Source organism: Helianthus annuus, chromosome 1 (genome assembly GCF_002127325.2).
Source record: "Helianthus annuus cultivar XRQ/B chromosome 1, HanXRQr2.0-SUNRISE, whole genome shotgun sequence".
NCBI lineage: Eukaryota > Viridiplantae > Streptophyta > Magnoliopsida > Asterales > Asteraceae > Helianthus > Helianthus annuus.
This window is the reverse complement of record NC_035433.2, coordinates 147,650,928-147,677,644: the sequence shown is the minus strand read 5'-3', so window position 1 is coordinate 147,677,644 and position 26,717 is coordinate 147,650,928. Positions and strand designations below refer to the sequence as shown.

Here is a 26,717-nt window from a genome sequence, read left to right as displayed (position 1 = left end):
ATAAATCTTATTGATAAGGTGATTTTACTTGCATTAAAAAGCATGATACCTTCTTGAGATGCCAAGACATGAAGCCATAAAAGCTTTGGATATATATAAACGAGCTGGTAATCACGTGACATCTTGAATCATTAATTTTGATTTACAAACCTTTCACTTTGTAATATGGTTATTAGATATGGCAAATCATGTTGACCCGAAAAGCTTTTTGTACAAATTTTTATAGGAGGTTTGTATATTAAATTTAAATATACATCATGGGTGAGTTTTAACCCATGTTATATTTTAAGCTACTCTTTATTTTATTTATGATTTTGACCTGTTAGGGGTAACTTATAACCCGAATTGACCTATTCATTTAATCAAATTTTCTACAGGCTGAAAGTCTTTCTGACTTCTACGAAGTCTGTAAACGACTCGAGCTCGCTAGAAACTTTCAATTACCTGTTTTTAGAGGTAAGTTTACTATATTACTCATCATCGTTTACTATATGTTCATTTGTTGATTTGGAATAAAACTTTGAATGCAAAGAAGCTTAGGGGCTTTTATTGACTGTGTATCACTACATTAATATATAGCTTATTATGCCAATTTGCTTCCTAACTGATTGTTACAATTGTAATAGGTTTTGTCTATTATTGTGTAGAATTTATGTAGGATGATATGGTTCAAGAGATTCAGATCCACCTTTAAGACATTTGTTGGAATAACTTGGCTAAGGTATATTTTTTATATTTGACATGATTGACCTTTTTTTTCTTCTAAAATCCATTATTTTTTTCTAGCAGCCTATTTCATAACCCAACCTGTATAATCCGAATACAGAATAACCGATGACCGTGCATTGTAGCAGCTGCTGAACCACACGAGGATGATGACGATGGCCATATATCCCGTTCTACTCAAACAATGAAGACTTTAGTGTTTTTATTATTTTATTTTTGCAAAAAAAAATAGATTGGTATATTCTAGAAATTTGTATGTACATACTACATATATATTTATGAGAATGTTCGATACATTTGGTTTGATATTACCATTTCAATTTCTACATTTTTTATTTTTATTTTATCATGTATATAAATACTGATATTAAATGTGCCACAAAACGTGTTTTTCTTAATATTGTGGCAAAAATGAAAAGTGCCCCTAAAAGCCTAGATATTTATAGTGGCACAATAAAAAGTGCCACTAAAAGGTTTTAGCGTCACCGCTTCTTGTGGCACTTTTTTTGTGTGCCGCACATTCCTTAACAAGTCTTTAGTGGCACTTTTTTGGGTTTTTGTGATACTTTTTGTATGCCATTGAATGGCATTTTTTTTTGTAGTGATAAAACCTGAATCAGTAAAGATGTTAAAAGATTGTAATTAAAAAGTTGGCTTCGAAAATGAACATTAACTTTTTGTATTAACAGAGTATATAGTGAAATTAATCATAGAAACAAAGTATGAGTTAAAATTTTTCTGCAAATAATAACTATTTTAACATGTTCTCAACAAATGATTCAAACACCTAAGTAACCCTTCTTGAATGTATAGCAATAAACATTTAAAATCGTATTAGTAGCAAGATAGGATTTGAATTAAGATCGGTTAAACTATATAAAGTTCATTACAATAGGAATGTACATACCAGTTGCTGAAGAAAAAATAATAAAACCTCAGGTGATTGAAGATTGAAGTGAAGAATTCGGAGAATAAGAAAATTGAAACCCTAGAAAATGACTGGGAAGAAGAGATTTTTGAAAGAAGAGATGATAGATGTTTGATGTGTAATGATGATGAAGAAATAATGACGGTTGTGTTTTTCTCTTCCCATATTTTCAACTGATGAAAAATATTTACACATACACCCCTTATTGAATTTGTTATTTACATTTACATTGAGATACAAGAGTAAAGTGGATGATTCATTGAATTGATTTCGAATTCAAATTAACAAAGAAAAATAATTTTTCTTATAGCAAAGCCATTAACATATCATATTCTTTCAATGCTTTAAATCATATATTAATCATAATTAGCTTTTAACATAAGTAAGTTTCATGAGCTAGGGAAGCAATGCCGGGTGAAAATCTAGTTTTATCTATTATAGTACCTTTTAACATAAGTAGTTTGACTTTGGTCAAACAGACTTTGGTCAAACAGCGTTTTAACATTACTGAAACAGTGTTTTATCTATTATAAATAGCTTTTAACAAAAGTAGTTTGACTTTGGTCAAACAGCGTTTTAGCATTGCTTAAACAGTGTGTTATCTATTATAATTAGCTTTTAACATAAGTAGTTTGACTTTGGTCAAACAGACTTTGGTCAAACATCGTTTTAACATTGCTCAAACAGTGTTTTAACTTTGGTAAAACAGAATTTCAAACCACTAAGAATCATATTTTTACAAACAGTTGTTTGACATTAGTCAAACTGTGGTTTGACTTTGGTCAAACAGTGGTTTGACTTTGGTGAAACATATTTTTAGCTGGTATAGGTTTGAAATTGATAAGTTCGTAGACTCTTATGCAGTCCAAAACCGGTATAATTTTCTTCCATATTGATAGTGAACACGGGGATCTTTAGAATTGTCTGCGTTGTAAATTACTTATGAATAAATTAATCACACATTGTTCTGAGATGTAAAACACAATAGAGTTTATAAAATTTAAACCAAATAAAATTTAAACAAAATAGTAATTAAGAAAATAATTATACAACTATACTTAGCACGGTGGAAGTTAAAACTCAGAAAAAACAATGATTACAAGCTAGTAAAAACTTCTTTGTAAACAACATTAGAAGTCTTATTTGTTGGTTTTCCATCAGCGTCGAATATTAGTATTTTAACGCCTTCTCTGGTCTTGACCCTTGATAATGCAACATACAACTGACCATGAGTGAAGGCAGGATCTTTCAAATAAAGACCAACCCTTGATAATGATTGTCCTTGACTCTTGTTAATTGTCATAGCAAAACAAACTGATAAAGGAAATTGTCGTCGTTGAAATTGAAAAGGTATTTTTTTGTTAGACGGGATGATATTAATCCTTGGAATAAAAACTCTCGTGCCAATGTTACCACCAGATATAACTTCAGCTTCTATAACCCGTTTACCAAGAAAACTAATTTGAAGCCTTGTACTGTTACATAACCCTTTCTGTTGATCAATGTTTTGAAGAAGCATCACAGGAACACCAACTTTAAGAACTAATATGTGATCAGGTAAGCCAGAAATCTTAAGAGCATTCAAATTTTCTATTGAGTATAAGCTTTCTTGAAAAGAATCAAGAATTTGTTCAGTTTGACATATACTATCAGAACTCAGATACTCTTTTGTATCACCAGGAAATAACGAAAGCAATCGATCATTAATTTCATGAACTACCTCATTTTTGGGAGCTAGAATTGCTCGCTCAGAAAAAAAATCCAGGAATCCTAAATTGTTCAATAATTGAAGGATATACAAAGTCAATTAAACTTTGTATCCGGTCACAAATATCGGTGATTAGTAAATCATCTCGTATCTCTATAATGGTGTCACCATCATTATCATCTCCAACGTTTCCATCACCAATATCAATAAGCCATTTTGCAAATTCTCTGATAGACTCCATATTTGAACTTTCAGCTCCAATAGTTAGACGCATGTTTTTAGTCAGCCGTAAGAGTCTGCATTTTGACCATATGTATGAAGAGCTTAAAGATACACTAACAATTTCTTGTATAGTACCATTAGGAATAACAAGTAGTATTTGTCTAAAGTCACCACCAAATACAATAAATTTACCTCCAAAAGGAATATCCGAACGAATACTCCTACCTTCCGAAAATAAGTCGGTCATCGTCCTATCTAAAGCTTCAAAGGCATGTTTGTGTACCATCGGTGCTTCGTCCCATATGATTAATTGGGTTTCCTTTAATAATCTCGCAATATCACTATTTGGCTTAATATTGCACATTGAATCTTTTGTTAGATTAATGGGGATATGGAACCGAGAATGAGCTGTCCTTCCACGAGAAAGTAATAACGAAGCAATACCACTTGAAGCCACATTTAAAAGTATTCCATTTCTACATCGAAAAGCTGAAGCCAAAGTCTTCCATAAAAAGGTTTTTCCAGTTCCACAGTTAACCATAGACAAAAAAAGGCCTCCTTTACGCCATACAACTGCTTCCATTATATCGTCAAAAACCGCCCGTTGTTCATCTGTAAGAGATTGATGCAACCTGTTAAACTCAGCTTGTACTTCATCTAGGTCGTGTGACAGCTCTTCATTGATCAGACGATTAGAAGCATCACGTAAGGAATCATCATCAGGATACGACATAGTGACAAACCTTCGTAATGATGAACTATTGGAAATTAAATAGTTTTCAATTTTCAACAAAGTAAGGTTCTTAATCTGATATTCAGGAAGCACTAAACCTAACAAATCAAAAAATTAACATTATTAATTAAAAAATCAAAATGTAGTATGTGAAATAAAAAAGATAGATCAGAACCTGAAATATTTGTTTCTTTTTTACGTCTATAAACAATATCATCAGCTAAGTATTTCCACGTGTTCTCCCAAACAAATTCTGGCCGTGAAAGAGTATTTGACAAAAGCAGGGTAGCAAATAACGCTCGAAGATACCCAGCATGTCCTTCAAAACTTGCTTCTTTAATGGCCTCAACGTATTCATTGTCATCATCTAAGAGTCCCATCGCATAGTAAGCATCTCTATAAGTCGGGAATAATTGACCGTTAACTGTATGTATCTCCTCGAATGATCTAGGCCCTTTAACTTTATTAAGTAGTATCCTCAACATATAAGGTTCGCCCAATGCAGGAGATACAGAATGAATCCGGCCAACACACTGGTACAACTTACATACTTGCCAACATCTATCTTTAAGTATCCAAACAAATTTGTAAGGATACTCAACATAAGTCAGCTTTCTAGCATCTTTATTTGTCTCGTTCAACTTCATCCATTGCACAAATATTGAAGAAGCAACAGAAGGCTTGCTTAAAACATTATCAATATCGTCATCCGTACCATACACAACATTCTGTTGGCCTGGCAAATAAAAGGGAAGCCTCATAATAGCAGGATACCTATAATGAACCTCATTAGATAATATTCTCCAGGATGTCTCACAAGCTGAAATATATCTACAATCATAATACTCCTTGATCTCATCTTTTGGCTTTTCTTTGATGGTTGAACTTGTATCACCAGAAACTACCGCAGTAGCCATATCAGGACCTTTGTTAATGTACTTGAACAAATATTTCACTGAACCGGCTTGATTACACCATTCAACATTAATGTGTGCTTGATACCTTTTCAAAAGCCTTTTGTTATAAGGAACAACATTTTTGTTGTCTAATCTAACACCAGATTTTATAACTGTATGACCTGAATCTCTTCTTCTGTATACAGGAAAACCACTTGAATCAATAGTTGTATGTGGTGTGAATTTCTTCGGAAAGTTTTTTGAACATCTTTTATCAACCATGCAAGGACAATTCAAATTAGCATTCCCACACGGATGATGAATCATATAATCAGTCCCAAGAGAATAAAGTTCAGGATCTTCTTTTTTATCGGGAATCTCAGCAGAAATAAATGGATCTATGTGATCTATGGTTGGAAGTTTGTGATCGACCTTCATGAATAAGCATATATGTGCATGAGGAAGACCACGCTTTTGAAATTCTACTATATAAACAACTAAATAAAAAGGAAAAATAAATAGATTTATTAGTTAATAACCTTGATTACAAAATATACATCAGAGGATAAGATGTGAAAACAAAATAACATACCAGCGTTAATCTCACCAAAATATTTAGAATCCTTCAAATCTTTGAGTAAGGAATCAAGCTTCATTTTAAACAATCGACACAATATGTCAGGCCTGTCTCTGACCATCCTATATGTCTTAACCAACATATTTTGTGAATCTAATAAAGCCCTCAAATACTCTATCATTTCAACATCAAGTTCTTTATCAGCAGCCAATGAAGGTTTGGTTCTTTTGCTGTTAAAAGAAAAAAAAACAACAAAACATTAACATAACATAACTATTGTAATAAGCAGTGGACAGAGAATCAGTGATTAATAATTAAGTGTTAAGGAAGAACAGTTAGTACTAAGTCAAACAGCTGATAAAAACGTTGTAAGCACTGATAGTGATTAAAACACTGATGGTACTTAACAACTGATAGTGAACTACATATGGTTAACAACTGCTATTGTAATAAGTAGTGGATAGAGAATCAATGATAAATAATTAAGTTTTAAGGAAGAACAGTTGTAAACAACTGCTGATACCAACTCAAAACTTTTAGAGTATGTTGAGAAAAAGTAACATTTCAGTGGTTTGGTCTTGAACAGTGGTTTGGTCTTCATCAGTGGTTTGGTCTTGAACATTGGATGATGTTAATTAGACTTTGTGTACAACCATCATTATATCCAACAGTTGTTAGGCAGATCAGTGTTTTGCCTTATTAACTTGTTATAACCACTGTCATTGTAAGAAACTTAGCTGGGCAGTGCTTATTGTAGGAAACTTCAGTTTACCTACAACAACTGATGAATTTAGAATGAATAACGCAAACTACTGTTAAGTCAAACAGCTGATGGAAAACTTTTAAGCACTGCTAGTGATTAAAACACGGATGGTACTTAACAACTGATAGCGAACTACATATTGTTAACAACTGTTGATGTAGTAAACAGTGGATACAGAAGCAGGGATTAAGGATTAAGTGTTAAGGAAGAGCAGTGGTTAACAACTGCTGATACAAGCCCAAAACTTATATCATATGTTGAGAAAAAGTAACATTTCAGTTTAGAGTAAAATGCAATTTGCGTCACTGTGGTATGTGTGAAACATCAACCTGAGCGCCTAAATTCAATTTTTGGTTTTTTGAGCCCCTGAGCTTATAAATTCATAACAGTTTGAGTCCCTCCGTCACACTTTCGTCTATTTGACTCTTTGACAATTGTAAAATGTCCTTTATACCCTTAATGATAAACACATATAATCCCTAATTCCCTAACAACAATCACACTTCTCAAAAATATCTGAAAATCTCTTCTCCCAACACCGATCATCATCCTCATCTTCATCTTCATTGAATCTCCTCACCGACCATTTGTTTTTATAACAATCCAAGGTAAAATCACATACCTAAAACATGATCGACACTATGGTGTACCCTCTGTTCTTGTTAGATGCTTGTGTAACCCTCTGTAACTTGATGTTTAATGACGTTTGATGATATCTCATTTTCACCACTCATGTTTTTACACTTCTTATCTGTATATGTTTTTGATATGCTAGAATGTAACAGATTTTGTGTGAAAATATTGTTTGATTCTTGTGGGTTTTTGTCTCGGGTATCAAAACAGAGGTTTGGGTTTTGGTTATTATGAAGGTTTGTTTGTGATGTTTTTGGTTTTCTCTGTTTAGTAAAACTGGGTTTTTGGTTGTTTACGTTAATCTAAGATTGTTTTTGTGTTATAGTTTGTTTGAAATGTTTAAAATATACAATCGATTAAAACAGGGTTTGGTTTCTTAAGTCTTTGATGTTCATCTTGAAAGCTGGGTTTCTTAAGTCTCTGCTGTTCATGTTGAAATCTGGGTATGGTTGTTGTTTTGTTTCTCAGATAAAGTTGGTTAAAGACTCTGTGTTTTGGGTTCCTCATATTGGTCATTTGAATGTGATTTCTTGATATGAGATCAACTGTGTTTTGGGTTCCTCACATTGGGTTCCTCATATATGTATACATATATGCATTATGAAAGTACTGTATCAGTCGTCTTACTATGGATGTTTTTATTGTACAGAATGGCTGCGGATGTAAAGATACGCAAAACACCAACTACGAAAACATTAGCGAGAATACTTGACAACCTCCTGGAAGACGGTGCGGTGCACATAAGGAAGTGATTGATCAGAACGATCAATTGCTAAAAGATAAGCTGATTGTTGTATATGAATGAATATAACCCCAGTGGCAGATATGTAATTAGCGAGCTCTGGAATTTCAAGGAAAATCGAAGAGCTACACTAAAGGGGGTTATCAGCTACATTCCGAAGTGCACCACTCACTCCTTGAGTTTTCATCACGAAGAAATTCGAAAACTCGTTGTATGTTACGGTCTTTTATTATCGAGTCTGTAAGTTCCATCAAGTCTACCAAGTTGGATATCCTTCTATCTTTCTTGGTATGACGTTTTGTCTCTGTATTGTATGTTTAACATAATGCAAGTGTGCATTTATGTTGTGTTTAATTGAAATCATGCTTAACTGTATAACTTAGTGATATGTTCTGTCCATGTTTGATGCTTAACTGTTTAACTTAGAGCTTAATAATGAATTTTGGGGTTTTTAGAAGGGAAAGAAATCCAAAAGACGATCTTACCCCTGGCTCAAACAGTCAAACAGACGGAAGTGTGACGGAGGGACTCAAATTGTTATGAATTTATAAGCTCAGGGGCTCAAAAAACCAAAAAATGAATTTAGGGGCTCAGGTTGATGTTTCACACATACCACAGGGACGCAAGTTGCATTTATCTCTTCAGTTTACCTACAACCAGTCATGAATTTAAAATGAATAAAACAAAACTACTGTTAAGTAAAACAGATGATGAAAAACTTGTAAGCACTGCTAGTGATTAAAACACTAATGGTACTTAACAACTGATAGTGAACTACTAAAGGTTAACAACTGCTGTTGTAGTAATCAATGGATAGAGAATCAGTGATTAAGGATTAAGTGATGGTACTTAACAACTGATAGTGAACTACAAATGGTAAAATTTCTAGTTGTTCTTTAATAGAATAAAAATGGAACTTAGAAATCACTCGTACCTGAATAGTGCCTGTCTGTTTGTTGTTTCATTTTCGGTATCATGTATGTATAGCTGACAAAACTTAGCTTCATTTTCATCTGGAGGTTTGAGACTCCCCATGCAATGAAAGTTTTGGCCACTGATATGATATATAAATAGAGCATTGCCCTTGTTGATATTAGAATCAAGCTTTCCACCCATAGATGTAAAAGAGAACATAGAATTGTATCATCTTATGTTCTTCAGGAAGAACTTGCTTTTTGCATTTGAGGAAGAAAACAAATTTTGATAAGACGGATGTGCATCCTTTAAAGGCGGTAGCTGAACTTTACCATAACCACAACACATACTATAACATAGCTTATTTATAGTTAAACGACCTTTTCCTCCTTCTGATGTCCATAAGTTTGCACTACAAAGCTGACATGTAAGCACTTGGTCACCATGGTCCAAATAATCTGTTAAAAAATGATTGAGAGTTATATTGCAGGTGGAACACAACAAATGTCCTAAAACAATAAAATAGATTAAAACTTTTAGATATCCCTTTATAAGGATCTTCATCAGTGCACAAAAACACATTGTCTTGATCTGAATCCAAAGACAGCATAGGTACATGAGTATTATCACGTTTCTTGGGCTCGAGGTTACGTTTACCAGAAGACAGACGTGTAAGCATAGAGTTACTACCCAATATCGGCTGATTGTTACTGCTAATAATGCTAGAAGTAATGGAATATCGACGGTTGCTATCTAGAAGTGTACCTATGTTTATGCCGTTATATGAACATCCAATATTAAAACATTCATGTTAGTACCTGTATGTTGTTTAGTAATGTATTTATCAAAAGAAATAATAAAGAAACAAAATACAAACCTGGTGTAGTTGAAATTAAAGAACCAGTAGCATTTCTAACTGCTCGATATGCAATGGAGTACATATGTTGATCCGTAGTATCAGAACATTAGACCAAATTTGCATTGTCAGAAAAGATGTTACGAACATTCGTTGATGATGACAATGCATTCTTTGATTTCTTATTATCAAGTATTAATTTTCGAAGCTTACGCCTTTCATTCGGTGAAGTAACTAAATAACAGAGAAAGTATAATATGTAAGAAACACAAGAATCAGTCCACTTGGAAACATAAAACGGAAAAAAGTATACTTATAATCAAATTCAAAAGCTATTACCATTTGTGATATCTGAAAGAGGAGATCTATTAGAGATATCTGAAACAGGAGTTCTCATAAGAGGACCTACAAAAAAACCAAGTAGAATTATGATTTCAATCTGAAAGCTGATTTGATTTGGGAAATTATGAGTTAAGAAGTTATAATTTCACTTACTGTGTAAATTTCGTTGAGATGAATTAGCAGCTATAGAATATGAACGTGAATTCTTTGACATTGCATACATGAGAGAAGGAGAAGGATTCAAAAGAAGAAAGAGTAAAAGATCATGAACATTAAAAAAATAGAAGAAAACAATGGTTTTTAAATTTTGAATTACAATATGTCATACCTAGGGATTAACATAACCTCAATAAATTATAATATTCCATTTTATCATTTTGTAATTAAAAATCATTTCATGAAAAGCAAAATAGAATTGTTTCAAATTATTGAATTAAATATTCCAAGCAATCTATTACATTGATAAAAAAGTTAACAACAAATTTTGTAATCTTTGTGGAATGTACATTGGGTGTTCATCGGTTAGGTTTATGGTTTATTTGTATATGATTTTTAAAATAAAATATTATTATCTTTATTTAATAAATAATTAAGTTAAACGGTATTTTTTCAGTTATCCAAATAAACCAAACAAAACAAATAAAATAAAAAGTGGATCGATAAACTGAACAAAAAACCGAATAAAATGGGTTTGAATTTACACTTCTTACTTGGTTACAATTTTTCTGAACAACCTACTTTGAATGACTTAGACAAAATTTGAATTATATAAAAAAGCTATTGAATTAGATTACTTAAATAAGTTAATGGGAGAAACAGGCACAAATTAAATATTTTTTATAAACTGTAATATATGACGGATACTTATTAAATCTTAGGGGGCAAGGATAACGGTAAAAACCAATAAAGAACAAACACATCCACTGATAATCCTATATAAATTATGAGATAGGATAATAAGATTAAAATTGCTTAAAGACTACAAAAGTTTGTAGATAAAAAAGTTGTTATTTGGGTTTATACAACATATATTATAAACTGTTGAGAAAAATGCCCGGATAGTCCCTGTGGTTTCGCCTTTTTTCACCTATGGTCCCCAACTTTCTAAAACTACCTGAATAGTCCCCAAGTTTTCATTTTTTGTTCCCGGATAGTCCCTGGGTCTAACTTCAGTTACTTTTCTCAGTTAAAATGATGTGAAATGACAAAAATACCCTTTCCTTAAAAGGCCAAACCATAGGGACTATCCGGGCATCTTCTTCATTTTTATTTATAAAACCCCACCACCACATTCATCTTCAACCACCACCCACCATCACCCTCCTCCACCATCACCATCACCCTCTCTCTCTCCCTCTCCAATTCCGGTGAAAGTCCGGTTACTCACGGTGGAACCAGGGTTTTCCGGCCGTTTTTCACGGAGGAACCAGGGTGAAATATTCAGGTTGCATTTAGGACGAAGGTGTTTCATCCAAACATCAACAACAACGGTAGCATATGTTTGGATATCCTCAAGGAACAATGGAGTCCAGCACTAACAATCTCCAAGGTCTGATGCACCTCTCGTTTTTATTATTGGGTTTATTTTAAACCTGAAATGTCTTGTATTGAAGAGGTGTATGCGTGTTTTGTAGGTGTTGCTTTCCATCTGCTCTCTGTTGACAGACCCGAACCCTGATGATCCGTTGGTGCCAGAGATTGCTCACATGTATAAAACCGACAAGTCCATGTATGAGGCCACTGCTCGTAGTTGGACGCAGAAGTATGCCATGGGCTAATCTCTCGAGTCTCGTTTGAATCAAATCGATTGTTGGAAGAATAAAAAATGTTGGTTTTTCACTTTTTATTCTTGGAATGTCTCAATGAAGAAATGGTTGTTAAGATTGTCTCAGTTTGTGTAATATTGAAATGATGTTAATCAAAGAGACTCATTTTAGAAAGAACGGCATCTTTTTTATTTGCTTAGTTTGTCTCTGGACTCTGCTATAATCAAGCATTATTATTTAACAATTAAATGGCAAGGTTTTATACATTGCATTACAAACATGTATGACCAGGGTTTTCCGGCCGTTTTTCACGGTGGAACCAGGGTTTTCCGGCCGTTTTTCACTCGGGTCGGACTCCGGTCAGTTTCATTTTAGTCATTTTTGTTCGATTCGTTGCACTGGTGGTGACTCCGGCTCGAGTGGTGATTCGGTTCAGTTTAGGTCTTGGTGCAACTCGGTTCGGTTCCGGCTCGGGTTGATGGTGGAGGGTGGAGGAGGGTAATGGTGGGTGGAGGTTGAAGATGAAGTGTGGTGGTGGGGTTTTATAAATAAAAATAAAGAAGATGCCCGAATAGTCCCTATGGTTTGGCCTTTTTAAGGAAAGGGTATTTTTGTCATTTCACATCATCTTAACAGAGAAAAGTAACTGAAGTTAGACCCAGGGACTATCCGGGAACAAAAAATGAAAACTTGGGGACTATTAAGGTAGTTTTAGAAAGTTGGGGACTATAGGTGAAAAAAGGCGAAACCACAGGGACTATCCGGGCATTTTTCTCTAAACTGTTGGTCCTATTCATACACATAAGTTTTAAACATAAATATTGACTACTGAACATCTCAATATTTATTTAACAATATACATTATAATATGCAAAGAAAGGTCATACTCTTTATAATATTAGAACATAACAGTATAATAAGCAGAAAAGTTTTCAGGAATTCAAAATCACACAATCAGTCCAAAACATAACAACACCAAACACCCAAAAGCAACAAAACGAAAACCATAAGTTCAACATGGCAACAACATCTGAAATCAACACGTAAATGTATTTGAAAATACAGAAAAAACTATTTCTCACTCTTTGGAATCAGAAGCGTCGAAACACCAGCATCTTCATCCTGAGATAGTTCATCACTGATGCGGCGCTTTGCCGAGGAGCAACCTAATGCATCATCCAAATCGCACACTTCACGAATATTACGTTTTGTTTTATCAGAAGAGGGATTCTTAGTGCCTCCAAGTGCTTGGGATGTAGGTGTAATATTGTCACCACAGCATGACATCTCATCCTGATATAAAAAGACAATAAGTATTAATGTTTTCAAAAAATTTAGTACAAATAACCAAATTCTTATATTACCTTCATAAGGTTAACAGGAGTAGACAAACTGCAGGAATCTGGAACATCCAGCGATTCGGACTGCTCATGCTTTAAGTACATAATACACAATAACATAAAATACACACAATGGTATAATCTATTTCAAAACGATATGACTATGAAATGAAAAGAATGACAAAATGAAAATCTAAACCTGGTTAAGATTGAATTTGGCGCAGAGCGCGGCAAGGATCTCATCATCGTTAGTGGCCAATGAAATACCATAGTTTTCAACCTGATGCCCAATGTTATAGTCTTTAACACTTATGATGAACGCATACCTCTTTCCAATCAATGTGTCAAAAATCTCAGGATATGGGTTCGGTATCTCTCCAGAATCAACAACCTATGATTTTATAAAAATTAATATCAATTACAATGAGTAGAATGATTCCATAATTGAGAACATACAATTTTATAAAAATTAATTTTAAATTATATTTACTACATGGCCAAATAACTGAATGCATGTATTTGTTACATGATCTTGGATTGCAAGTAACTCTTTAGCAGTTTTCTTAAGAATCTTGTAAGCTTCGAAATCAAACAGTGTCAAAGACACAGTACCGGAAGAGTCTTGCACCCTAATAGGTATCTTGAACCTATCAAAGCTAAAAACAAATGAAAACATTAGTATTACTAATAACAAAAGTGGGGTTCATATTAGTATTTAGTATAAGGAAATAAAACTGTAATCTCAAACCGCGGAATAGAATAGATGTCGACTCCTTCACATTTATCATTTGTACACACCAAAGATGTTGCATGATCAACATCAAATGAACTATCCGCATTTTCTTTCGTTACAAATCTTTCCTCCACACCTGACTTACAGTGGTTACAACCATTGTAATACCAAAGTTTATCAGTGCATATAGCTGTGATTGTGCCAAGAACCAAAACCTTCTTTGTCCATCAACATTAAACAAAAATAATAATACTTAGAAAAGACTATAAAAAACTCAGCATGTAAAGTACTTATAAGAAAATACACACCGTTGATATGGTTCCAAGGAAACCAATAAGCATGAAATCAGGGTTATTAAGAAACTCATCTTCAACACTTGAGATAACGTTTGAACCAACATGCTCATTTGATGAAGATGAAGCAGAAATTTTCTCTACATACCTAAACAGATTCATGTGATCAAATTAAAACGTAAAAAGTAAATGTAGGTACAAAATAATACTGTTTAATGTTTATATGCATATTACTAACTATACCTCTTCCTAAAAGAGGATATCTCTTCAATGTCAGTGTCGATAAAAAGTCTGCTAAGCTCAAACCCATTTGCAACTCCACGCTTGCCTGAATTTAAAAATAAAACCAAATATACATCAATATAAATTGTGTCAAATTTAAAACATATAAATAAATATAAATATAAATTACTAAATAAAAAAAATTAAACTAATTAACTTTAAATTGTACCTTTGTAAAGGTTGACCATACCAAAATGACAAAGGATAACAACATATTTCTCTCGTTTCTTATCATTCATGTAAGCAAACATGTCAATAGCAAAACCATCCCACAAAGTAGCCGGACACTTTTGGCCTCTAAAATATTAACATAAAACATAATAACATCAAGCAACCTTGTAATGCTTTAAACGTCAAAATGCAACAACTTAATAAAAAGAACTCACTCAAGATCTTCAACTCTAAGATTAAGTCTCTTCCCCTTGCTCCCATCCTTCTTTGATGTATCCTCTAGATTGAAACATACTTCCACATAACCAATCCAATCTATAAACAAAAATATATTGTTAAAAGAAAACAACATTAAAAAGAGATAACATGAAAAAAAACAATAAGACAAAACAATACATATATATCATGTAGTGATTTACATACCAATCTTTACAATCTAATATAAGCCATACCTAGGGGACACATGTCCCCCATCTAGAGCCTTTATTTCTTATTTTCCCGCCATTTTCTAATCCTGTAAATCCCCTTGAGTGAAACCCGACACGGGATCCATATTGTCAATCCATGTCCTCATTGTTCGTTCCATATATAAAGAACAGCCCGTTCCTTTCATTCGCGTACTAGGTTTCCAACATGCAGCGTCCTCTCCAAGCTTCCTCTCTCAATCTCAAATGTCTGATAAGGTAAATCGAGTATATTCTTTGTAGATCCAACATAAATTTTGCAATATATATTGATGATTCTTCATGCTTGATTACTTATTTTGTGTTTTGATTTCCCTCTGAATGACGATGCCATCTTTTCCATAACTAGAATCTTTCTTCTGCTTCCTAATCGGTTGTCATTTCATAGCTCCGACTCAAATGGCTTCTCTCTTGAAGGAATTTGTAAAAGCTACAAGTTTCGTCACGAATTCGATCTTTCACTCGCGATCTAGGGTTTTGCTCCAAAAACCCCTTTCTCTCATCTGAACAAGAAAGATTAGTAAGCATCGTTTACATCTTATCTTTTGATTAAATAAAAGTTATGCATCTTATGTATTAATTTCTAATTGTAATTTTGTCAAACCCAATATGGCCTACAATGACATTTAGAATGAGGATCTTCATGAACATCAGGTTTGGTTTGATTCTTATTTCAATATTTTTTTAATACAATTTAATCAGAAATTTCGCTGAACAGGATTACTTCTTTCGAGGGTAAGAAAACCCTTTTACTATTGCTATAAACAGGTCTTGGGTGTTAGTGTTTTAATATCGGCACCGCCTATCACGTACGACACCAGGTCTATTTCTCAGGTGATGTAATCATTCACGGCGTTGGCTAACAACATCACGACTTGCTCCGGCGATGTAATCCTTCACGGTATTGGCGAACGACTACTGGTCATCTGTTTTCAGTTAAGGTAACCAAGGTGTCCCCTAATAGTCTTTTCCTAATTCAAATGGATATTGATTTGTTAATCTGATGTGGATGCTTTGATATCTATTTAAAGTTGTTGCGTAGTCGTTGCAGAGGACGATTGTCATAAACTTATAATTTTCTTTCATGGATCGTTGTTTGCATGATGAACAATGCTCAATTAAAATATAAGATTAGGTGTTAGGATAATACTTTTGGCATTGATTTTTAATATGTTTTGATGTATCTTCATCTTTGTGATGATAGCTTTCAGGTTTGGTCCTTCACCAACGGGTTTATGAGGGTTCTTCAACTTTCGGTATGGAGGAAACACAAAGAAGGGGTTGATACAGCCTGTATACAGCCTGGTACACAAGGTTGTGAACCATGTAAATGGTTGAGTTCATGTTTACGTCCATAGCCATGTAAACCAAACTTGCTTCTTTTATTTAGTTATTTTTCGCCAACAATAATCAAATCATTGTTTTCTTTCTTCATATTTGACGGGAACGAGGTGCATGCAGGTTATAAATGACAGGTTCGGTATTTTTTAGGATCTTATGACCACCTTATCATATTTGACTCATTTGATGGATCACCAATGATTAAAGTGCTTCTCTTGCTCTAGGTTGACAGAGGTTGTGTAGGTCAGAAAGGAGCCAGATGAGAGGAAGAAGAAGGGGTCTTGGAGCCTAGAAGATATTATTAGCAGCTCATTGATTGCCTAGGGTATTGCCATGGTAGAGGTGTGTACTATAGAGATTTGAAGGTGTTTGTGGGTCTTTGTTTTACATTGCAGTCCCTCTTCAATTATTTATCATCAGTTTTAATAAGTGTTATTTTCCTTTTGCAGCATGAAAATTATCTGTTGCTAAACGGTGATGTTTGATTTATGCAATAAATCTCCAAGGTGTCAGCGTCCTTCGAACAACTTGTGGGACTTCTAACTATGTTACACCCGTTGTAACTACAGGTGCACTTATACTTATTTTTATGCAAAATTACTAAACGTTGATATGTTCTGTGTTATTATTCCTATTAATTTTCATATTTATAATGTTCAAATTTCCAGCATTTCCTTGACAACTGGTTTAGGTACTTAGCCACAAAGGTTGCTATTTATAGCTTTATGCTTATGGAGGTCGGTGGCCACATAAACTTTAAGGAGAAAACCAAAGGTATGCGCAGCGTTAGCCTGGTTACCTTTGAAGTCCTATTTTGTTTGTTTGGAAATTAGATAAGATTCTATGTATCGATTGTTCTAAGTCGACTTTGGATTCTATGTATCGATTGTTCTAAGTCGACTTTGGATTCAAATTACGAAAATTTTAAACTTCACCATCTCTTCTATTTGATTCCGGTATTTGTTTTTCTGCAAGAAGGACAACAAAGTGATTCTTTGGTTGGAAGTTGATGATACCAGATGTAGTTTACTTCCATTTGTAGTTGTTGATTCTTTGATTCCATTTTTAATTATGTAGTGTTTTATTATCATTTTTTAGTGCTTATCAATATAAGCACTTTATAATCATTGAATTTATCCGTTATTTGATTAGTATATAATTTTGTAATAGATGTATAATACACAAAAAGTAAAATTAATTGTATTAAATTAAACGCTTTTATATATTATACAGCTTCTATGTGCAGAACTTTGGCTCTTATGGCAAGGGTTTTTTTTTTCTATAACTGGGTTTCAATTTTTGAGAAATAATTGTAAGAGTGTTTGTGATTGTTTATTTTAAAAGCTATTAAAATGCTACTTCATACTTACAAAGGTTAATATCTTAGAGAGAGATTTTCTTTTCTAGAAGTCAGATGGAAGAATACTCATGAGCCCATTCAAAGTTGGATTAATGAAGGAATCTACTATTCATTCAGAGCAATTAAAAGTTGGATTAACCAGAGGCAGGTAGGTTAATGCATCATTATATATATATATATATATATATATATATATATATATATATATATATATATATATATATATATATATATATATATATATATATATATATAAATTCATGTTATATTCTGAATATAGTCAGAGCTAAAAGAATAGGAATAGTGCAAGATATCATTTTTTTTTATGTCCTTGACTCCTTGAGGTCAAGAATTAATTGTAACAACTGGGGTATTTGGGAGAGATTTGAGAACAGGTTGTAAGGTATGTTTTGGTGGGGGTGCCTTGAAAAGTCCTAACATCTAAAACTGGGTCGATTCGGTTTGGTCATTTTGATATTGTTATAATATCTAAAAAGTTATTTAAAATATGGATGCTTTTGTTGTTACTTTTAGTGAAATTGGCTTGGAAACTCCAAAATGGAACTGTGTTTGTGAAGATAGAGTATGATGAGGTGCCATTTGGGTTTAAAGTAGATTAAAAATCTTGCAAGATGGACATCAAGAAAGCATTTGGAATTGATCCTGATAATGGGTAATCTCTTTCTTCTAGATTCCTCAATATACTTATATTAATGAGTCGGTAGTTTTGAAATGAAATGATTTTGTTTAGAGTGAAATTCAATATAGTTTAATCATCCAACTATTGTGTGTTCTCAAAGTAAAATGATAATTATCAAGGAAAAACTAAAAGGCCACATAAATCATTAATTTAAAAGTACTTATTTGTGCATTAGAGGTCACCTACGTGTACCCAATAGAGCTTACTTTTTACTTTTTTTAGTCAAAGATAACAGTTTAGAATTTCAAAATTGAAGAGAATAAATGTATTTTCAAATATGTATTTTATTCTATATTGATCTTCATGAAATATAACTATTTTCGGGTTCAAGTCCCGTGGTCCACCGGTTCTTTTGCCGTTCAAAATAAAAATTAAAACCATAAAAGAGAATTTTGAATTTAGAAAGTGTTATGTTTGACTTTGAAAGTCATGTTACAGATTGTTGATTCGCTATTGGTGCATGATTCAGCAGCAAAGGATGCCCATATATGTTGATAAAAGAATTGACAAATAACTTCATTGATTTTGAAGGAGCAATATGCAAATTCTCCAAGCTATCCATATTGATATGTTTTTCGTTTCTTTTTTTTTTGTTGAATCTGCATAAATATATTGCTTTAATTAATTTAATGAACTAAAAACTCTCAATATTATGTTTGTTTTGTGATGTCTCTTTGATTTCGCTCATCTTATGAATTATGTATAAAAGGTTCATAATTAGTCTAGGTGATGTAAACGTATACTGTATCTTTGAGATACCATATAATGACTATTTTCAATAATTAAGCTTACACATATACATGTTGAATGAGTAAAATTTGGTAGAGCGATTTTGAAATACTAAAACCTTAAGGCCTAACAATATATATAAGCTTTATTTTTTAGATAATCATAATTTATTTATGGCAAATATAAATGCAATGAGGTGGTTGTTATCTTTTCGTTTAATTTATATCAATAGTACGTTGGTTCGTTGTATTTACTTTATGAACTTCAGATTTTCATAATAAATTCATTCGTATCATTTTATTATGATCATCATAAACGTAAATTTGTTCCTTTTTTTTTGTCAAAACCTAAAAAATATATCAATTTGTCAAAACCGCGATGTTCGCGGGTATTATCACTAGTAATTGTATTAACTTCAATTTTATTTTTAACAACATCCTTGAGGTTAACAAAATTAAAACGGTATTTCAGTCCAGACCAGTCAATGCATTTCTCAACAGAAGTATAGAAATACAGTGATATTTTGTCATTTCTCTTGGTATACTTAGCAGAGGACTTATTAGTAGCAAGAGACGGTTTGGTGATAAGAAGACATTCATCCAACTGAAGGAAGTCTTTGAATTTTCCTAAAATCTTATGCAGACAGCTGGTTTGTATCATAGTTCCCTAAGAATATGAAATATCCGATTAAATAAAAAACGTGTTATATAACATTTGGATATTCATATGTCCAAAAGAATTATAAGACAAATATATACGGTACCATCTCATCCATGAAGATCATATCAAGACGATATATTTCATTTTTGTTATCATTCATCATCTTCTTCGAAATGTTAACAATCTTCACTCTAATCGAATAGTTGTTTGAGAATGTATTAAGATCGTTAAGCATGCTAATCTTTGCAACCTCCATTTGAAGACTGTACATAAAAAAAGAATAAGCAAAATATAACTATTTCTAAACATAATATGATAATACAATAAGCATGGATGTTCTTAAAAAAATATCAAGGTTGGAATTCAAGCTTACCGATTCTCCAATAAAAATTTAATTGAATGCAGTGGCAAATGTAATTTCAAAGGTAAGTAGTGAATAGTCTTATATTCTGCTTTATTAAAGTAATTAAATATTAGAAATAATATGCAAAGTAGGAAAAAAAAAAGAGAGAGAACGTCAATTTTAAATTACCATTTTGCATATTTTGAATTTCAAAATTACTGATATTATTAGTAATTACTGACTTGATTTGAAAGCAATTGTCATAATGAATTTTCTAAATTTTATTTTGACTTTAATTAAGATATAATAACCGTCAATTTGAAATTCACATTTTGCTTAATTCAAATGTACAAAGCTCAAGAAATTAGCATTAATTATTGATTTGATTTGCAACAAATAGTTATCAAGAATTTTTTTTATCTGATTTGATTTGCAACAAATAGTTATCAAGAATTTTTTTTTATTTTTTAATTTAACTTTAAATTTTATCATGGAAACAATGTTGGAGGAACCTTATGTCATTGGAATGTAACGATTAGGTAAAATGGTAATTTGATTGTAATTCTAGTTTTCATTTGATAATTTCAATCTATCACTAATTAACAACATCAATAATAAAAATGTGAGAAGTGACTGTTTTTTAAGGAAACCGCAGATGGTCAATATCAGTGGATGTCAACAATAAAAAAGTGAGCAGTGGCTATTTTTTCCTATCAGTGGATACTCAACAGATTTGGAAACACTGATGTTTGGTCAGTCAGTGGTCAACACGGAGATTGAAGAAACAGAGGTTGTATTTCAGCAGTGGATAACTTTTAACAATCAAATGTTTGAACCAATTTCAAGAATACTATACCTAAACAATCAAGATGAGGAGCTTAATAATCATCCAAGTGTATTTGATTTTTATTTATTAGTATAAAGATGAAACAACTGTTCAATTTATAGTACAGATCAAACCACTGAAGTGATGTGATAAATACTGTTACATCTAAACACTGTTGTGATAAACACTGTTGCATATAAACACTGATGCCATAAAAATTGTTACATATAAAACACTGAGGTGATAACATCTAACAACCTAACAGACTATAAAACACTGATGTGAAAAACACAGTTACATATAAACACTGTTAACATAAACAAAGATAGAATAACTAATGTTGATGCTGAATCACTGTTGTTGTTGGACACTGTTGTTGGACGTCATAAATTTCAGATGTAATTTCAAAGGTAAGTAGTGTATATCCTTATATGCTGCTTTATTAAAGTAATTAAATATTAGAAATGATATGCAAAGTAGGAAAAAAAAGAGAGAGAACGACAATTTTAAATTACCATTTTGCATATTTTGAATTTCAAAATTATTGATATTATCAGTAATTACTGACTTGATTTGAAAGCAATTGTCATAATGACTTTTCAAAATTTTATTTTAACTTTAATTAACAGATAATAACCGTCAATTTGAAATTCACATTTTGATTAATTTAAATGTCCAAAGCTCAAGAAATTAGCATTTATTATTGATTTGATTTGCAACAAATAGTCATCAAGAATTTTTTTATCTGATTTAGTTTGCAACAAATAGTCATCAAGAATTTTTTTTATTTTTTAATTTAACTTTAAATTTTATCATGAAAACAATGTTGAGCGAACTCTTATGTCATTGGAATGTAACGATTAGGTAAAATGGTAATTTGATTGTAATTCTTGTTTTCATTTAATAATTTTAATATATCACTAATTAACAACATCAATAATAAAAATGTGAGCAGTGACTGTTTTTTATGGAAACCGCTAATGGTCAATATCAGTGGATGTCAACAATAAAAAAGTGAGCAGTGGATATTTTTTTCCTATCAGTGGATACCCAACAGTTTTTGAAACACTGATGTTTGGTCAGTCAGTGGTCAACACGGAGAATGAAGAAACAGATGTTGTATTTCAGCAGTCGATAACTTTTAACAATCAAATGTTTGAACCAATTTCAAGAATACTATGACCAAACAATCAAGATGAGGAGCTTAATAATCATCCAAGTGTACTTGATTTTTATTTATTAGTATAAAGATGAAACAACTGTTCAATTTATAGTATAGATCAAACCACTGAAGTGATGTGATAAATCCTGTTACATATAAACACTGTTGTGATAAACACTGTTACATATAAATACTGATGCCATAAAAATTATTACATATAAAACACTGAGGTGATGACATCTAATAACCTAACAGACTATAAAACACTGATGTGAAAAACACTGTTACATATAAACACTGTTAACATAAACAAAGATAGAATAACTAATGTTGATGCTGAACCACTATTGTTGTTGGACACTGTTGTTGGACGTCATAAATTTCAGATGTAATTTCAAAGGTAAGTATTGTATATCCTTATATGCTGTTTTATTAAAATAATTAAAAATTAGAAATGATATGCAAAGTAGGAAAAAAAAGAGAGAGAACGACAATTTTAAATTACCAATTTGCATATTTTGAATTTCAAAATTACTGATATTATCAGTAATTACTGACTTGATTTGAAATCAATTGTCATAATGACTTTTCTAAATTTTATTTTAACTTTAATTAAGATATAATAACCGTCAATTTGAAATTCACATTTTGCTTAATTAAATGTTCAAAGCTCAAGAAATTAGCATTAATTACTGATTTGATTTGCAACAAATAGTTATCAAGATTTTTTTTTATTTAACTTTAAATTTTATCATGAAAACAATGTTAGAGGAACACTTATGTCATTGGAATGTAATGATTAGGTAAAATGGAAATTTGATTGTAATTCTAGTTTTCATTTGATAATTTCAATCTACCACTAATTAACAACATCAATAGTAAAAATGTGAGTAATGACTTTTTTTAGGGAAACCGCTGATGGTCAATATCAATGGATGTCAACAATCAAATGTTTGAACCAATATCAAGAATACTATACCCAAACAATCAAGATGAGGATCTTAATAATCATCCAAGTGTACTTGATTTTTATTTATTAGTATAAAGATGAAACAATTGTTCAATTTATATTACAGATCAAACCACTGAAGTGATGTGATAAATACTGTTACATATAAACACTGTTATGATAAACACTGTCATATATAAACACTGATGTCATAAAAATTGTTACATATAAAACACTGAGGTGATGACATCTAACAACCTAACAGACTATAAAACACTGATGTGAAAAACACTGTTACATATAAACACTGTTAACATAAACAAAGATAGAATAACTAATGTTGATGCTGAACCACTGTTGTTGTTGAACAGTGTTTCACCTTTGGTTGATCAGGCCTTTGGTTCATCAGTGCTTGTCTTCAATAGGACTTTGGTCTTGATCAGTGGTTTGGTAATTGAACAGTGTATGATGTTCATCAAACTTTGTGTACAACCATCGTTATATCCAACAGTTGTAGGCAGATCAGTGTTTTGCCTTATTAACTTGTTATAACCACTGTCATTATAGGAAACTTAGCTGGGCAGTGCTTATTGTGGATCAACATGCAGTGATTACAAATGAATCAATGCATCAATAAACGGTAAATCAAAATGTTACAAATACCAAAAAATAAATCACACCAATTGAAGTTACCTTGGTGTTCTGCAATCACTTTGATGTCCATGACAAAAGCACCTTCAACAGACCCGGTATCACCTTTCACATTTCCATCTCCTCAACAATCGTCCGGCAGAGGTTGCTTCTAATCAACAAACTCTATAAAATAATAATAATAAAAAAAATAAATATAAAATCTATATATTCTGCTTAGATTGCTAGAATAATAGTATGAAAGTTGAAATAAAAACAGAGGATCAAGAAACATAGGAGCATAAAAAATTACTAACATGGGTGAATAAATCAACAAAAAAGCTTGTGAAAGGCATAAACTACAAACATATCAAAATCAGTCTACTCGTAATCACATGATACAACAAAGAAGACAAAATCAAAAGCTACAAACAGAGTTATTCATAAATTTCAGATATATACAACAATAAAAAGATTATGAGAACATACCAGTGTCACCGATTAAGAGGAGCTTGTACAAAAGGGTTCATCGAGTACGATAAGAAACCCTAGGAGATCTGCTTCTTCTGAGGGTACAAAAGGGTTCATCGTGTTCAGTATGAGAAAATAGATAAAACGAAATAAAATTTCTCAATGAAAAAAATAGATCTTACATGATTATTCTCTTCTTCAACCACTCGACGGTACATGATTTAGGGTTTCAAACGCAGGAGTATCCAATAGAAGTAACCTCTGTCGTACGTTGTTGAGGAGATGAAAATGTGAAGAAGGAGAAGGATGAACATCAGAGAGAAATAGGATCTAAACATCGATCGGAATAGAGCAGAGCAGAGGGAGAGAGAAAATGGGAAGCCCTAAATGAATAAATGAGGGAGGATATAAATAAAAGAAGGCAGTGGTACTGTTGGGCGGGAAAAGAGGAAAAACGATGCCCTCATCTATTGACACGTGGCCCAAATCACTTTCATTTATTATATATAATAGACTATTATAAATTAAAAATGTATATTATACATATATAAGTTTTATCATAAATTAATAATAACTTTATAATACTTATACACTTCCACGTATATACTTCACAACATACAAAATATAAATACTACCATTAAATGCATATACTAAAAGAAAATTCATTTTTTCACATTATGAACATAGTAAAATAAATCACCAATAGATAAGGGTTAATAGAAAATAAAAATATAAGGTAAAAAAATCGGGTATATAGTTCGGGTAAATGGGTATGTGGTTTGAGGTAATCGGGTCGGGTATCACCTAATCCCATACCCGACCCATACCCGCGAAAATTTTTAAAACTAATCCCATACCGACCCAATACCTATCGGGTATCGGGTATACCCGTCCCATTTGTGTCGGGTTTCGAGTATACCCATCGGGCTCAGATATTTTTGCCATCCCTACTTATCTCTGAGATGTCTTTTTCGTGTCATCCATAATAGATTTCTACTTTACAAAAGACAAAAATGAATAACTAAGTATGTTGTTAAACGATGAAGAAAAACAGATATCGCTATGCAAAATATAGGCATCAAAATGTATCTAAAACATAAAAACTTAAGATATGAAATATTAAAAAAAAGTATGATTATTGTTGATACACATATGATTCATTCATCACGTAACGCCTCCTGGTAGACATCCTTTGACGTGTATACCCTTATCGTTTAAAGTCTTTGGCGGGATATACTAAAACCTTCGTACTTTGGCATGATATCTCACTTAATAACACCACATAAAGTTATCCATGTGAAAATACCGAATCCGGAATATAAACACCAACGTGCAGAATTGTTGACCTTGAGCTTTATTAATTGTAAAGGAAATACTAAGTCGAATGGGAAACTGTTTTCTTTTTAGTCTAAATGGGTTCAGAAAGACATAAAGGGATTCTTGGCAAAAAAGACTCTTTTTCCTGCATGTTGACCGATACCTATTTCTTATTTCTGAATCAATAACCTTGCGCTGAAAACCTTTACATATCAATCGTGTACCATTACATAGACATGTATCAGAGCCTCTCACCAAAAGCATGGGCCAATAACAAGATAAGCAGATTCGGATGAACCTTCACTGAAATATAGTGAATTGTAGTTAGCAGCCACCCTGATTCCTTTTGAAGCCATGTTTTTGGAGCTTATAGCCTTGATCAGATTAGCGTGATTATTGGTATGAACTGCAGTTATAATTGAAACTAAGCCAATGAAAATTGGATCAGATGTGCAAAACTTATGAACAAAAAAGACAGTAAGATGAACATCACTTACATTATCAACTAATTTTCTAACATCTGAGCTGCCACTACTTTTATTCTCTTCACCATATACTTTAAACATTAATCTCATCTAAGAACGACAAAAAAAGGAAAATCAAGAGCCAAAGACAGCCCGAAACAATAAATGGACAAAAAATTAAAGGGTAAATTACACTTTTCGTCCTTTATGTTTGTATTCAATTGCAATGGATGCCTTTTGACTTCAATAATTACGGTCACAATCCTTTATTTGGAAAACTCAATACATTGTACATCCTTTAGCACTAACCATGTTAGAAATTTCAATTAAGTATGACATGTGCTTTGCACATGAGGGTAGGTTAGTAATTTTACAAGTATATTTAAAACATAATTTCTTATTCCTCTCATTTTTACAGCAAGACAATCCAAAATATTATCTCCTTCCTCTCTTTTCTCTCTTATGTCTCTCTCTAGAAAACAGCCGGTCACCACACTTGGTGGCAGAGCCACGGCGACAACGTGCCATGGCGGTGGTGTTACGCATGTCCTTGAAAGAACCCCACCATTGCCGCCCATCAGATCCTCGAAAACGCCCGACAACGTGGCATGGCCGTGGTTTCTTCTCACTAGAAAATGACTGCCCTTCAGATCCTCGAAAGAACCCACCACTGTC

The 26,717-nt window shown here is 32.4% G+C and overlaps 2 protein-coding genes and 1 long non-coding RNA gene across 3 annotated transcripts; 1 reads left to right on the top strand and 2 right to left on the bottom strand.

The window, feature by feature from the left end:
- Nucleotides 1-2,750: 2,750 nt before the first annotated feature.
- On the bottom strand, nucleotides 2,751-9,784 carry LOC110934133. The gene is made up of 6 exons (XM_035989759.1): nucleotides 9,721-9,784; nucleotides 9,416-9,608; nucleotides 5,806-6,020; nucleotides 4,493-5,710; nucleotides 3,468-4,415; nucleotides 2,751-3,424 (listed from the first exon to the last, which is right to left on the bottom strand). Exons 1-6 carry the CDS (start codon nucleotides 9,782-9,784, stop codon nucleotides 2,751-2,753), a joined length of 3,312 nt encoding a protein of 1,103 aa, XP_035845652.1.
- Nucleotides 9,785-11,482: 1,698 nt separating this feature from the next.
- Nucleotides 11,483-11,929, top strand: LOC110941039. Its single transcript, XR_002593754.2, has 2 exons — nucleotides 11,483-11,590; nucleotides 11,676-11,929. It is a non-coding gene; the product is annotated as an uncharacterized LOC110941039 (long non-coding RNA).
- Nucleotides 11,930-12,878: 949 nt separating this feature from the next.
- On the bottom strand, nucleotides 12,879-26,153 carry LOC110934141. The gene is made up of 12 exons (XM_022177333.1): nucleotides 25,834-26,153; nucleotides 19,984-20,143; nucleotides 19,682-19,886; nucleotides 14,842-14,941; nucleotides 14,625-14,752; nucleotides 14,417-14,501; nucleotides 14,189-14,321; nucleotides 13,896-14,095; nucleotides 13,674-13,803; nucleotides 13,347-13,538; nucleotides 13,172-13,240; nucleotides 12,879-13,100 (listed from the first exon to the last, which is right to left on the bottom strand). Exons 1-12 carry the CDS (start codon nucleotides 26,151-26,153, stop codon nucleotides 12,879-12,881), a joined length of 1,944 nt encoding a protein of 647 aa, XP_022033025.1.
- Between the last annotated feature and the right edge of the window lie 564 nt (nucleotides 26,154-26,717).

What these genes read in the sequence shown, in the direction of transcription:
- LOC110934133 (XM_035989759.1), bottom strand. Translation starts at nt 9,784, where the DNA reads ATGTACTCCATTGCATATCGAGCAGTTAGAAATGCTACTGGTTCTTTA. An exon ending in TTTAATTTCAACTACACCAG is followed by an intron (nt 9,609 to 9,720) that starts GTTTGTATTTTG and finishes GCATAAACATAG; the next exon opens with GTACACTTCTAGATAGCAAC. An exon ending in AAAAGAAACAAATATTTCAG is followed by an intron (nt 4,416 to 4,492) that starts GTTCTGATCTAT and finishes TTGATTTGTTAG; the next exon opens with GTTTAGTGCTTCCTGAATAT.
- LOC110934141 (XM_022177333.1), bottom strand. Translation starts at nt 26,153, where the DNA reads ATGAGATTAATGTTTAAAGTATATGGTGAAGAGAATAAAAGTAGTGGC. An exon ending in TCCTTGGAACCATATCAACG is followed by an intron (nt 14,096 to 14,188) that starts GTGTGTATTTTC and finishes TGGACAAAGAAG; the next exon opens with GTTTTGGTTCTTGGCACAAT. An exon ending in CCAAATTCAATCTTAACCAG is followed by an intron (nt 13,241 to 13,346) that starts GTTTAGATTTTC and finishes ATGTACTTAAAG; the next exon opens with CATGAGCAGTCCGAATCGCT.